The sequence below is a fragment of the Gossypium arboreum genome, chromosome 7 (assembly GCF_025698485.1).
Source record: "Gossypium arboreum isolate Shixiya-1 chromosome 7, ASM2569848v2, whole genome shotgun sequence".
NCBI classification, from domain to species: domain Eukaryota; kingdom Viridiplantae; phylum Streptophyta; class Magnoliopsida; order Malvales; family Malvaceae; genus Gossypium; species Gossypium arboreum.
The window spans coordinates 7,148,937-7,162,272 of record NC_069076.1 but is presented as its reverse complement, the minus strand read 5'-3'; the positions used below and the strand labels follow the sequence as shown (position 1 = coordinate 7,162,272).

Below are 13,336 nucleotides of genomic sequence, written 5' to 3'. Positions count from 1 at the left end.
GAATTATTTTATTAAATGGTACATATAAGTTGTTGAAAAAATTTGTACTTATAATTTGTTAAAATATCATTGGGATAAATGATTATAAAGATATTAATTATATCAGTGTAAGCAGAGGTCTCTTGTATATTTGACCTCACTTAAATTCGTGCAAGGTTTCATATGAAAAATTGGATATATGTATATAAGAAGGAATTGTATGAAATTGTGATTCCAGATCGTTCCAATAGGAAAAGCTAAAAATGGAGGAAATTTTTTATTTATTTTCTCCTATTGGAAAGGAATATGAATGATGTGAAATCACAGTTTTATATAATATTTTCTCATATGTATATGTATATGTATATGTATATGTATATGTATATGTGTATATATATAGCGAGGGAAATCTAACATGGGTGTCTTCCTTGGTCATCATTTTCAAATTGCCATGGAAATCTGTTACTCTATGTTCATCGCTCCTTTTACAACAATACTAAGCTTCTGTACCTTACTTGTTTTCATCACTTTTGTTTTGTGTTACCTCGTTAAGCTTCAAAGGCAACGCAATGCCCAAAAGCCTAAGCAGCCCTCTCTTCCGCCAGGCCCTAAACCTTGGCCTATTGTGGGAAGCCTCCCTGAATTAATCATAAACAAGAAGAAAACTTCGGTGTCTCATTGGATACACGGTTTCATGAAAGAAATGAACACCGAAATTGCCTGTATTCGTCTAGGAAACGTTCATGTGATTCCCATCACTTGTCCTGAAATCAGTCTCCAATTCTTGAGAAAACAGGATGCTATTTTTGCTTCAAGACCCCTTACCATGGCCACTGATGTCCTCTCCAAAGGATACTTGTCCGCAGCTTTATCACCCTTTGGAGATCAGTGGAGAAAAATGAAGAGAGTTATGGTCAGCGAGATGCTCTCGCAGAAAAGACATAGATGGCTTCATGAGAAAAGAGTTGAAGAAGCTGATAACCTCGTGCGTTACGTATTTAACCAATGCAAAAACGGTGATGAAGGCGGCCTTGTAGACTTAAGGCTGGTTGCCCAACACTATTGTTGCAATGTGACGAGGAAGTTGATCTTTAATCGAAGATACTTGGGAGAAGGGAAAGCAGATGGTGGACCAGGTTTTGAGGAAGAAGAATACGTCGACGCCATTTTCGCTTTAGTCATTCATATTTATTCCTTTTGTATATCCGATTACTTGCCATTTTTGAGAGGCCTCGACCTGGAGGGGCATGAGAAAATCGTGGAGGACGCAACTAGGATTCTAGAGAAATATAACAATCCCATTGTTGAAGACAGGATTCAACAATGGAGAGATGGAAAGAAACATGAACCTCAAGACTTGCTTGATGTTTTGGTTTCTTTGACTGATGACAATGGTACCCCACTACTGTCCGCGGACGAGATCAAAGCTCAAGTTAATGTACGTCTTTCCTTCTGTCTAATTGGTTTAAACAAAATATAAGCCACCAACATGTTAAACTTTATTAAAAATGGATTACTAAGACATTATAATATACACGTGTTATCATAGAAAATCACCCCTATATATTGATAATCTCTTTTTTTTTTCAACTTAATTTTCAGGAAATTATGATTGCATCAGTGGATAATCCATCAAATGCCTTAGAATGGGCATTTGCAGAGATGTTGAATAATCCAAAAATGTTAAAAAAGGCTAAAGAAGAATTAGATAATGTGGTTGGGAAAGATAGGTTAGTACAAGAATCTGATTTCCCACAACTGAACTACGTTAAGGCATGCGCGAGAGAAGCCTTTAGACTCCATCCCGTTGCACCATTTAACGCTCCTCACGTGTCCGTGACTGATACAACAGTGGGCGACTACTTCATCCCTAAGGGTAGCCATGTGATACTTAGTCGGGTTGGGCTTGGTCGAAACCCTAAAGTTTGGGACGAGCCATGCGAGTTCAAGCCAGAACGTCACCTCCAGGATTGTAATAAAGGCGAAGAAGTGGTGCTTGCAGAGCTAGATTTGCGGTTGTTTACATTCGGTAGAGGAAGGAGAGGGTGCCCCGGAGTGGTGCTTGGAAGCTCGATGACTACCATGATGTTTGCGAGGCTATTGCAAGGATTCGTTTGGAGCATCCCCACTAACCAGGGAACCATTGATCTTTGTCCAGGAAGGGGAGTTCCCTTTCTGGCTAAACCACTGCTAGCTGTTGCAAAGCCACGATTGCCACCCCATGTCTACTCTTTTTCAACTGAAAGTGAAATACAGTGATTAACTCCTTGTCTAAGATGTGGGTTGACAAGGGAGACCTGGTTGTGGCTTGGTTCTAATGAAATTGTTTTTAATTATGTATGTCCTGTTGTGGCTTACTTCGGTGTTTGTATGGGGTGTACTCACTTACGCACCACCTTCTTATGTATTGTTTTCTCATTAATAAAAATGAGTAAAGTACACCCAAAATCACTAAGATTATTAGTAAGTGACACCTGGCACTTCTTCATTTCCATACTGCCATGGAAATCGTTTCTTTAGCAATTATGATGGCTTTCATCATTTTTGCTTTCTGTTACCTCTTCAAACCCCAATGGCAAGGCAAGGTCCAAAAGGCTAAGCAACCTTCTCTTCCACCAGGCCCTACACTTGGCTTGTGGGAAACCTCCTTGAATTCAAAAGAAAGAAGAAAACGTCGGTGTCTCATTGGATACACAGTTTCATGAAAGAAATGAACACCGAAATTGCTTGTATTGGTTTAGGAAACGTTCATATGATTCCCAACACTATCGTGGTAATGTCATAAGGAAGAAGGTTGTCATAACGTTGCTTAGTAAGTGAAGCTAGACAGGGAGGGCCTAAATTAACTAAGAGTCTCCACTAACTAATTAGGGTTAGATTGCTTTGCCACCTGTCATCCAAAAATCTAGAATTAATACTACGGAAAAATCCTAAAAATCTAGACTTGATCTCATAACCAAATTTCGGGTTCGGGAGTACAATTACGTGTGAGGAAGGTCATAGCATCCCCACAACGCCTATCAAGGGATAGTCTTACGGAGTCTTAAGAGCTAGATTTTTTTTTTATTTAAGCATATTAATGTCTTAATTTAAGCTAAAATCTTATTAAAATCTTAAATAAAAATTCTAAAGGTGTAACACCCCTTACCCGTACCCGAGGCCGGGATAAGGTACGAGACGTTACCGGACAAACATACAAACATTAAACTAAAATACGGGCCATAAAATTTCATTCATATTTCAAAACGTTCATTCACTTACACATAGTCCCTTATTTGAGTCTACGAAGCCCAAAACATACTTTAGAAAGGGTTCGGGACTAAATCGAGAACTTACAAAAATCTTGGAAATTTCATGCTTTAAGGCTCCACACGCCGTGTCCCAAAGTCGTGTTCCATACACTTTGAGACACATGGTCGTGTCTCTCACTGTGGAATATACCTAGGCTATTTTCCAAGCTTTGGTCAACCTTAATCTCTTACACACTTATACAAAATCAAAAGCATATAACATGGTATTCATTTAATGATTAAATATTCTCAATTAAACCACAAACATAGCATTTATATGTCATCATACATGTGTCTCTCATACTCATTTTACCTTGTTTATTATAGTACCACTTATACATTTATACCAAGATTGTCATCTTACAAAATATCTTCACTTAATCATCAAGCATTCATATTTAAAACTAGATCATATCTTTATAAAATACCACAATTTAGATACATAAAATAACATGTTTGCTCGAAACATTTTAATTCAACTCCATACCCAACAAGTATTACATTGAGACTAGTCATATATATATATATATATATATATATATACATGTCATGATACATATCATTCTCTTCTGCTTTTCTTATAAACACATATCATTTATTTCATTATATCAATATTTCATATACCATAGTTTCCATGTATTCCACATATATTTATTTTCCTCCTCCTCTCCATTCCACATCCTTAATGTATATAGCATTCTTGTAAGTACGATTTCACAATTTACTAATAAATGCTCACATCAAACTGTCCACACGAGTCATAGTCACTTACTTATTTATAATTCGAGCTACAGAGCTCCAAATTAAGATCCGTAAATTTTTCCTAAAACTAGACTCACATATCTTTCCACCATAAAATTTTCATAATTTTTTATTTAGCCAATAAGTACAGTTAATTCATTAAAATTTCCCTTGTTTCACTTTCTGACAGTTCTGACCTCTCTTCACTAAAAATTAATTATCTCATAGTACAGAACTCGGATAATGTTCTTGTTGATTTATATTGAAAATAAACTCATTACGGATTTTAAAAATATAAGTTTAAGCCTCTAATTATTTTTATCCAAAGTTTTGTGATTTTCCAAATTCAGAATAGGGGATCACGTAATCATTCTGAACCAGTCTCACAAAAACATAAATATCTCAAAATATAGAACTCCTTTTCTTGCTCTGTTTCTTTTATATGAAAATAGACTCATTAAGGTTTAATTTGATATCTCATTCAGTCTCTGATTCAATTTCTACTATTTTTGGTTATTTTTCAAAATCACATCACTACTACTGTCTAAAACAGTTTTATTGCTAATTAACTCTTTCACACTTTCTTTGTATTAACCTCATTTTAACATACATATCACAAATCATTTTCACCACATTTCATACATCACAAGTATAGGCCCATGATCACAAGGTCACCATAAAATCATCCTCATGTATAACTTACTTGTTTATAACCTCACCACATCTTGGTCACTTAATGAACACATCATTCACGTAATCAAATTCCTGCACTTATTCATCACAAAACTCACAAAGCAATACATAGAGAGTCTCCTGTTGAACACTTCGGATCAATCCTCGATACTTGGTAGTTTCAGCACATAGCTCCACCCATCATATAGTTCAGCTCTCTTGTACACATGGTGAACACTCAGTACCACCCATGTGACCTAGCCAATTTATCTCGTAGCTCTTTTGTCTACATGGTGTCCTTCACCTGGAACCACGCATGCGACCTAGCTACATATATCCCGTAGCTCTCTTGCCTACATGGTGTACACATAGTATCACCCATGCGACCTAGCTACATCATAATGTCTTGTAGCTCTCTTGTACACATGATGTGCACTCAGCACCATACATGTGACCTAGCTACATACTATCTCAGTATCATCCAATCTTTCCGAAGGTTCAACTGGATTTCTCTCTTTTCCAACAATTTCACCAATCAAGTAATTATCCACAAACATATTTCCAATATTATTATAAAATATCATAATACAAGTAATATTGATGTATTACTTACATATAAACTTACATCTCATTTAATATCAAGACAATAACATTAAATTACACATTGCCTTATTAAAAATCATATGAACTTACAATTTCCCATATTATCCATAATCATAGAAATCACATTTATGTATGATAATTCAATGCACTTCATGTACCATAGACATATTTTTAAATCAATTCATAAACTTGGCACCATAATCATTTAATTTAATATAATTCAATTAATTCACTAAATTTAACTTTCAAATATAAATTACTGACATTATTCTTTGTATTATTATTATACCAACTTACATACTTTCAACACCTTTAAAATCATAATCAATATATCAATTTTACATTGAAACATGCATAAATTAATGCTTATTATACATATGAACTTACCTCGATACTAAAACGACCATTTTACCAACTTTCTCAATTTTCGATTTTTCTCTTATTCTAGGTTCAAATCTCGTTTTCCAGGATCTAAAACATCATATTTTACTTATTTAATTAATGTACTATTCAAAACAGTCCTTAACTCAAACTTTGGAAAAATTACAATTTTGCCCCTAAACTTTTGCATATTTACACTTTTGCCCCTAGGCTCGGGAATTAAACTTCATCCCTTATTCTTATGTTTTATGACATGTTGATCACTTTTCCCTTCTATGGAAACATCAAATCCTCACTCTAACATATACTTATGACTATTAGGTATTTTTACTGATTAAGCCCTTTTACTCGTTTTCACTCAAAACCGAGTAGCACAAGTTGTCTAACATAATTTAAAACCTCATATTCTATTAAACAGAAAAATAAACACATTTCACCTATGGGTATTTTTCCAAATATGAACCCTAGCTTAAATTATTGCTAGAATAAGCTTAATCAAATTACCGGAATTCTAAAAACGTAAAGAACTTGAAAAACGGGGTTATAACGGACTTACTATTGAGCTTGGAAAGCTTGAAAACCCTAGTCATGGCTTCCCCCATGCTAATTTCGGCCTCCATGAGAAAGATGAGTCAATTTTGGCTTTATTTTCCCTTTTTATTTCTTTTAATTACTAAATGACCAAAATGCCCTTCCTTACTAAACTTTCAAAAATTCCATCTATGTCCAATTTTTTTCCATCATTTAGAAATTGGTCAAATTTCTATTTAAGACCTCCTAGTTAATATTTCAAAGCAATTTCATACTAGAAACTTCTAGAATGCAAGTTTTGCAACTTATTCAATTTAGTCGCTAACTTTAAATTGAGCACTTTATGCATAGAATTTCTTCACGAAATTTTCACACAATCATGCAATCATATCATAGACCTCAAAATAATCATAAAATAATTATTTTTATCTCGAATTTTGTGGTCCCGAAACCTCTGTTCCAACTAGACCCAATTTTGGGCTATTACAAAAGGAAACGCCTTCGGTTTACTTGTAGTTTGATTAAGATGTGTTCACCAAACTTATCTAGTTTGAAACTTAAATTAGAGATTTTTACTTTTACGGTAGCCCTAAAGGATACCTAAATAATTCTAGTAAAATGCATTCAATTCCTAAAATTTATTTTATTTTGGAATTCTAAAAAAACTAGAAATTATCAATGAATTAAGAGAAATATTAAAATACATCTACAACTTATTCAATCTTTTATTATTATTTTAAAAATATTTAATTAATAACATTAAACCTATTAAGATCATACGAAAGTATTCTATGTCGGGTTTATGATTTATCTTACTTTAAAATTCTTGATATAAGATTTAAATTAGCCAAAATCCTAAAATAATAAATCTTAAATAACATTTATTAGCATTCTTTCAAAAGTTTCTAAAATAAAATACTTAGAAAGGCCTACTCATGATTTACAATTCACCTACAAAAATATTTATTTTTGATCTTAAATGAAGTCCTAAAAATATTTACATATTATCTTAAGATTCTAATCTTATACAATATTTAAAACTAATTTAAAACCCTAAAAAATATCTTACATATTATTTATAATTTTTCTAAGGTAAATGGTAGGTAAGATCTTAAGGACTAACCTAAATCCAAATGTAAAAATCTTATGGTTTCATTAAAATATAACACCTACTTAACTAGCTTTATGTCAATAATTATAGGATGAAAAAATGAACTAAAGTTCCTCTTTTAAAATGAATAGTAATAAAATCAAAAATTAATTAAATTGACTAAAGTTAATGAAAAGTTAAAACTATTTCAAAATGGCAATAATAAAAAGAAAATGAAATAAATAAGACCTTAACATGATGATGATAATAATAACAATAATACACCTTATTCATAATACAATAAAAGAATCAAAGTAACATAAATAAATAATGTTAAAATGTATGTAAGGGAATGTGTAAAAACATATAAATAGACATGAAAATAAATAAAAATTATACAAGTGTGAATAAATATAAAACATTAAAATAAAGTACATAATTAACATTAAATATATGATGTATAAATGCAAGTGAAATGGAAGATATAAGTGTAAATTATTTATTAAAGATGGAAACAAAATGACATAGCTTGATTTTAGGACTAAAAGATGAAAAACATAGCTTGATTTTAAGACTAAAAGATGAAAAATGTAAAAGACAGATGATTGATGTAGCAATTAATTTACTTTTAATTTTTAAATTTCAGATTAAATCAAATGTTTAACTAAATAAAAGGGTTACGGGTGTAAATAGGTCAGAGAACGAGGGCGGTGCTGTAAAAAACGAGGTTTTTTTGTAAATTTAAAAAGTAAGGGGGTGGGAATAAATTACTCATTTTTGGCATCTATAAATGAAAAAAAAAATATTCATTCTTTTATTATAACCTCATTGTTTTTCAAAAAAAAAAAAACTCTTCCTTTTCTCTTCCAACTTCTACATTGGCCATGGCTCCACCAAGGCAATCGTTGGGCTCTTCGGCCTCCAGTGGTGGAGCCGCTGCGTACGATGGTCGAAAAATTATTTTTTTTTACAAAATCAAAATTTTCTTTAGAAAAAATCATTACTTTTCTTAAAAATCAAAACCTTATTTCAAAATAGTTAAAAAAACTTTGTTTTAAAATTTAAACTTTCCTTTAAAATGACTTAAAAATAGATTTTATTTTTAGAATCTAAACTTTCTCCTTTTTTTTTATCAAAAACATTATTTTTCTTTAAAGATTAAAGCTTTTACTTTGAAATAGTTGAAAAAATAAATATTTTAGTTTAAAATTTTAAACTTTCCTTTAAAATAACTAAAAAATAGATCTTTATTTGTTAAAATCTAAACTTTCTCTTTTAAAAAAATAAAACTCTTCCCAAAATCAAGCCTTTTTAAAAAAACATTTACTTTAGAAAGGGGAGGGAAAAAAGGGGATTTTTTGGGGCTCCTAGGGGCAGAGGATCGATGGTCCGGTGACGTCCCCTTCATTGGAGCTCAAATTTCATCCCTCATGACATGCCTATGGCCAAAAAAAAAAGATAGAAGAAAAGAAAGAAAAAAAAAGAGAAAGAAATAGAATGCTTATAGTTGTTGTGTTTTTTTCACCTTTTTTTAAGAACAAAAATAATGAAAAGACTCCTTTTTTTTTTCCTTTCATGTTTATATATATATATATATATTTTAATCTTTCTTATTTGTAAAAATGATAATAATATTATTTAATAATAGTAATAGCAGTGATGATAATAATAATTTGAGCCTTTGACAGGCCCAAAAAGGAAAGAAGAAAAAAGAAAAGAAAAATAAAGGTCTTAAATAGACCAAAATCGGGGAGGGGGCTCCGAACAGCCCAAGAGAGAATAAAATTTAAATGGGCCCCTTATCGAGCTCAGACAAAATTGAGTGTCCACAGCTGCCCTCTTTGTTTGTGGCTTGCATAGTAAGGAACGTACAAATACATAGACACCTAACCATTATCAAATCCCACTCAACATCGCAGTAAAAGAAATAACAAGTTTTTGCAATTACCAAAATCTAAACAGATCAAAACATATTACGTTATCCAAAACTAGGAAAGTAGATACCAAACATGGGCCTCTAAATGCAATGAAAAGTCAATACAATGAAAAGTAAACTAGAAAAGTAAACAGAACTCTACACCTGGGTCTCTAAATGCAATGAAAAGTGAATAGACTTCTACACCTGGTTCTTTAGATGCAATGAAAAGTGAATGGACCTCTACACCTAGGTCTCTAGATGCAATGAAAAGTGAATGGACCTCTACACTTGGGTCTCTAAATGCAACGAAAAGTAAATGGATCTCCACACGTAGGCATCTAAATGAAATGAATGTTTTCTTTTCTTCATTTCTTGAATTTTTCATAAAAGGTAATCATTTTGAGGATCATGTTTTTAGGTTGAAAAATATCAAATCCCTATCCACACACAACATATCATGAAAGTCAAATTTCATGGGATATCACCTTAACAAATTTCAAAATGATTTTATGACTCGTAAATTAAATTTTCAAATGATAATTCATTTAACAAATTTGGTGCTCTGGATTTCATAAATCCACCCTTGAAACATAAATTTCTTGCATTGAGAGTCAACTTGTTAATTCTCATTAAACCGAATTACCTTTTCCTGACTTTGGACTGTTCTAACTATGAACCTTGTACCATGTTCTTTTGTGAAATTGCGTATTAAAGTAGATATTCTTCAATATAGCTCCTTTCTCTTGCTCTCTCTTTATTTTTATGGTTTCTTTTTTGTCTTTTTTGTTTTCTTTTTGTTTTTTTTTTCATTTTTCTTGATTTAAGCAAAATCTTCTTTCTATAGACTCTTCCATCCTCCAAGTAGATTAATTCCCTAATTTAAGCCAGCCATAAGCAATCAGAGATGGACTTGTTCTAAGGTTATAGTATCGGCTCGAGTTTGGGTGCCAAAGAAAGGGCTAAAATTGGCTCAAATAGATGATTTCAGGGCTTGTACTGAAGGATCAATTTCTTCTAGAAATCTTCATTATCCTCCAAGGTATCTCATATCTTTTTTTTTTGTCTTTTTCCTATTTTTAGAAATCTCTCTAGACTGCTCATTTTTGAGTTTTCACCCTAGAGTTCATCTCCCTCTTTTATGTTCTTGAAGATGTTCATAATTTCCCAAGGATTAACTTCTTGATTTAAACAAACATATTCAATCAAAATGGTCTTTTAAGTGTTGTAACGTGGTCTAAGGATTAAGGGTCAATCAGAGAAAGGTTTTTAGGCTAAAATATATATTATGTGAAAGAGTATGAAAACCATGATGAGCTATTTTGAATTTTTGATTGCTCATTCCATCTTTCAATCATTTTTCTTCGCTTTTACTCCTTATTTCCTTTCTTTTTTGTTTCTTATTCGCTTTCCTTAATTCATTTTTTTCGTTTTTCAAAATGAGATCAAGAATTTAGAATTTTACTTTCATTTTTCATGGGCTTCCTTGTCAATCCATGATATTCAATGGATGACTTTAATTAGGGTTTAGAAAGAAAGTATAGTAGGCTCAAAATGGGGTAGCAAGGGATATGATTTTCTCTAAGTGACAGGGAAAACAAAAGAATGTCATTTATCATTTCAAAATACGATTAATCTCATCACAAGGTCATTCTTGGAAATGCATCCATCTTTTCAATTTGAATTGCGTGTAATCTCATGTTTGTCTCACAATGTTGTAAAATCATTGATCCACACCCAAAACCTCACAAAATGTCCTCCAATGTGGAGGGTGATCCTTCGGCAAAGGTCAATTTTGAACAAACAATATGACCCAAAATGGTTAACAAAGGATGAAATTTTCTTCAAATGAAGGCTATTTCAAAAATGTTATTCGTCACTTTGAACATGACTAACTTATTCAAGTAATTAACCTTAAGGAGAATGCAAGATTCCAAGGTAAAACATAATCTCAAACATGAAAAACAAAGAAAAGAAAAACAAAAACAGCCAGTGTTACTCAATGCGAATAACTCTTTAAGAACAATCAAGCTTAGTTTTTAAGCAAAATATTTTTTTACTGCATCAAAATTTACAGGATTCAACATCTCGTCTTTGTCTATTTCAGCGAGAATCAATGCTCCACCAGAGAAAGCTTTCTTCACCACATACGACCCCTCCCATTTTGGTGTCCATTTTCCCCGATGATCATGAACATATGGCAGGATCTTCTTCAGTACCAAATCCCATTCTCTGAACTGCCTTGGTCACACCTTCTTGTTAAAGGCCTTCATCATTCTTTGTTGATACAACTGGCCATGACATAAAGCTACTAATCTCTTTTCCTCAATTAAATTCAACTACTTATATCTCTCTTGCATCCATTCATCCTCTTCTAGTTGCACCTCCCTCAACACTCATAGAGATGGGATTTGAACCTCGATAGGTAAAATGACCTCCATGCCATACACTAATGAAAATGGAGTAGATTCAGCCGAATTTCTTACTGATGCGCGGTATGCATGGAGACCAAAAGGGAGTTTCTCATGCCAATCCTTATATGTTTTTGTTGTCTTGGAAATGATCTTCTTAATATTCTTGTTTGCAGCCTCGACTACCCCATTCATTTTTGGACTATATGGCTTAGAATTGTGATGCTTGATCTTAAATTTTTTGCAAACCTCTTCTATCAAGGCATTGTTCAAGTTCTTAGCATTATCTGAGGTGATTCTTTCTGGTAAACTGTACCGATAAATGACCTCTTTTTTTTTAGAAATTTACAGATCACTGATCGAGTTACATTGACATATGAAGCAGCTTCGACCCATTTGGTGAAATAATCAATCACTAAAAAGATGAAGCGATGCCCGTTTGATGCTTTCGATGAGATGGGGCTAATAACATTCATGCCCCACATTGAGAATGGCCAAGGAGGCGCCTAGACATAAAGATTGGTAGAATGAGCATAAATACTATCTGCATAAATCTAACATTTATGACATTTCTGAGCATAATTTAAACAATTTCGTTCCAACGTCAACCAAAAATATCCCACCTTAATGATTTGCCTTATTAGTATATGCCGTTATTATGTGCTCCACATACTCCATCATGGATTTCCTTCATTATCTGATTCGCCTCTTTTGTGTCGACACATCTCAACAAGGTTAGGTCACATCCTCTTTTGTACAAAAACTCAACGTCCAAGAAGAAACCCATAGCCATCCCCCTAATTATTCATTTATCATTTTCTGAGGTGCAATCCAAGTATTACTGGTATTGCAAATACTGCTTAATGTCAACATACCATAGTTTCCCATCTGTTCTCAATTATACTCCCGCACAATAGGCCGGCGAGTCCTTAACCCTTAGCTGTATAAGTTGCACTTCTATTTTGGATCCTACTTTAAACATGGCGACTAGAGTAGTTAATGCATCTACTAACCGGTTTTCTTCTCTTGGAAAATGACAAAAGTGAACATCATCAAACTCTTTTTTTAGTCTATGCATATATGTATGATAGTGAATCAGCTTGGAATCCCTTATTTACCATTCTCCTCTTAATTGGTAAATAACTAATGCTGAGTCACCAAAAAATTTTAAAACCCTAATCTGTCTCTCAATGGAGATCTAAAGTGCCAAAATGCATGCCTCGTATTCAGCTACATTGTTTGTACAGGTGAACTTCAGTTTAGCTGTAGCGGGAAAGTACTAGCCACTTAGGGAGATTAGTATTGCCCTAATCCCGTGCCCGATCATGTTGGATGCTCCATTAAAATACACCCTCCAAATTTCTTCTTCGCACTTCAAAATTGACATGATCTCTTTTTCTAAAAAATCAAAACTTATGGCTCATATTCCTCTTTTACGCGATCCGCTAGAAATTCCGCGACAATGCTTCCTTTTATAGCATTTTGGGACATGTAGACGATGTCATACGCGGGCAAAACCACTTGCCAATGAGCAACTCTCCCTGACAATAATGGCTTCTCGAAAATGTACTTTAAAGGGTCCAACTTTACGATGAGAAAAGTGGTGTGATACCACATGTTTTGCCTTAGTCGACGCGCGGGCCATGCTAAAATGCAACACATCTTTTCCAGATGGGAATACTTGGCTTCATATGAACTTCTTGCTCAGATAATAGATTGTGTG

General features: G+C 33.1%; 1 protein-coding gene across 1 annotated transcript; it reads left to right on the top strand.

Moving 5' to 3' along the window:
• The first annotated feature begins 394 nt into the window (after positions 1–394).
• On the top strand, positions 395–2,238 carry LOC108476405 (phenylalanine N-monooxygenase CYP79D16-like). The gene is made up of 2 exons (XM_017778623.1): positions 395–1,417; positions 1,582–2,238. Exons 1-2 carry the CDS (start codon positions 395–397, stop codon positions 2,236–2,238), a joined length of 1,680 nt encoding a protein of 559 aa, XP_017634112.1.
• Positions 2,239–13,336: the final 11,098 nt, after the last annotated feature.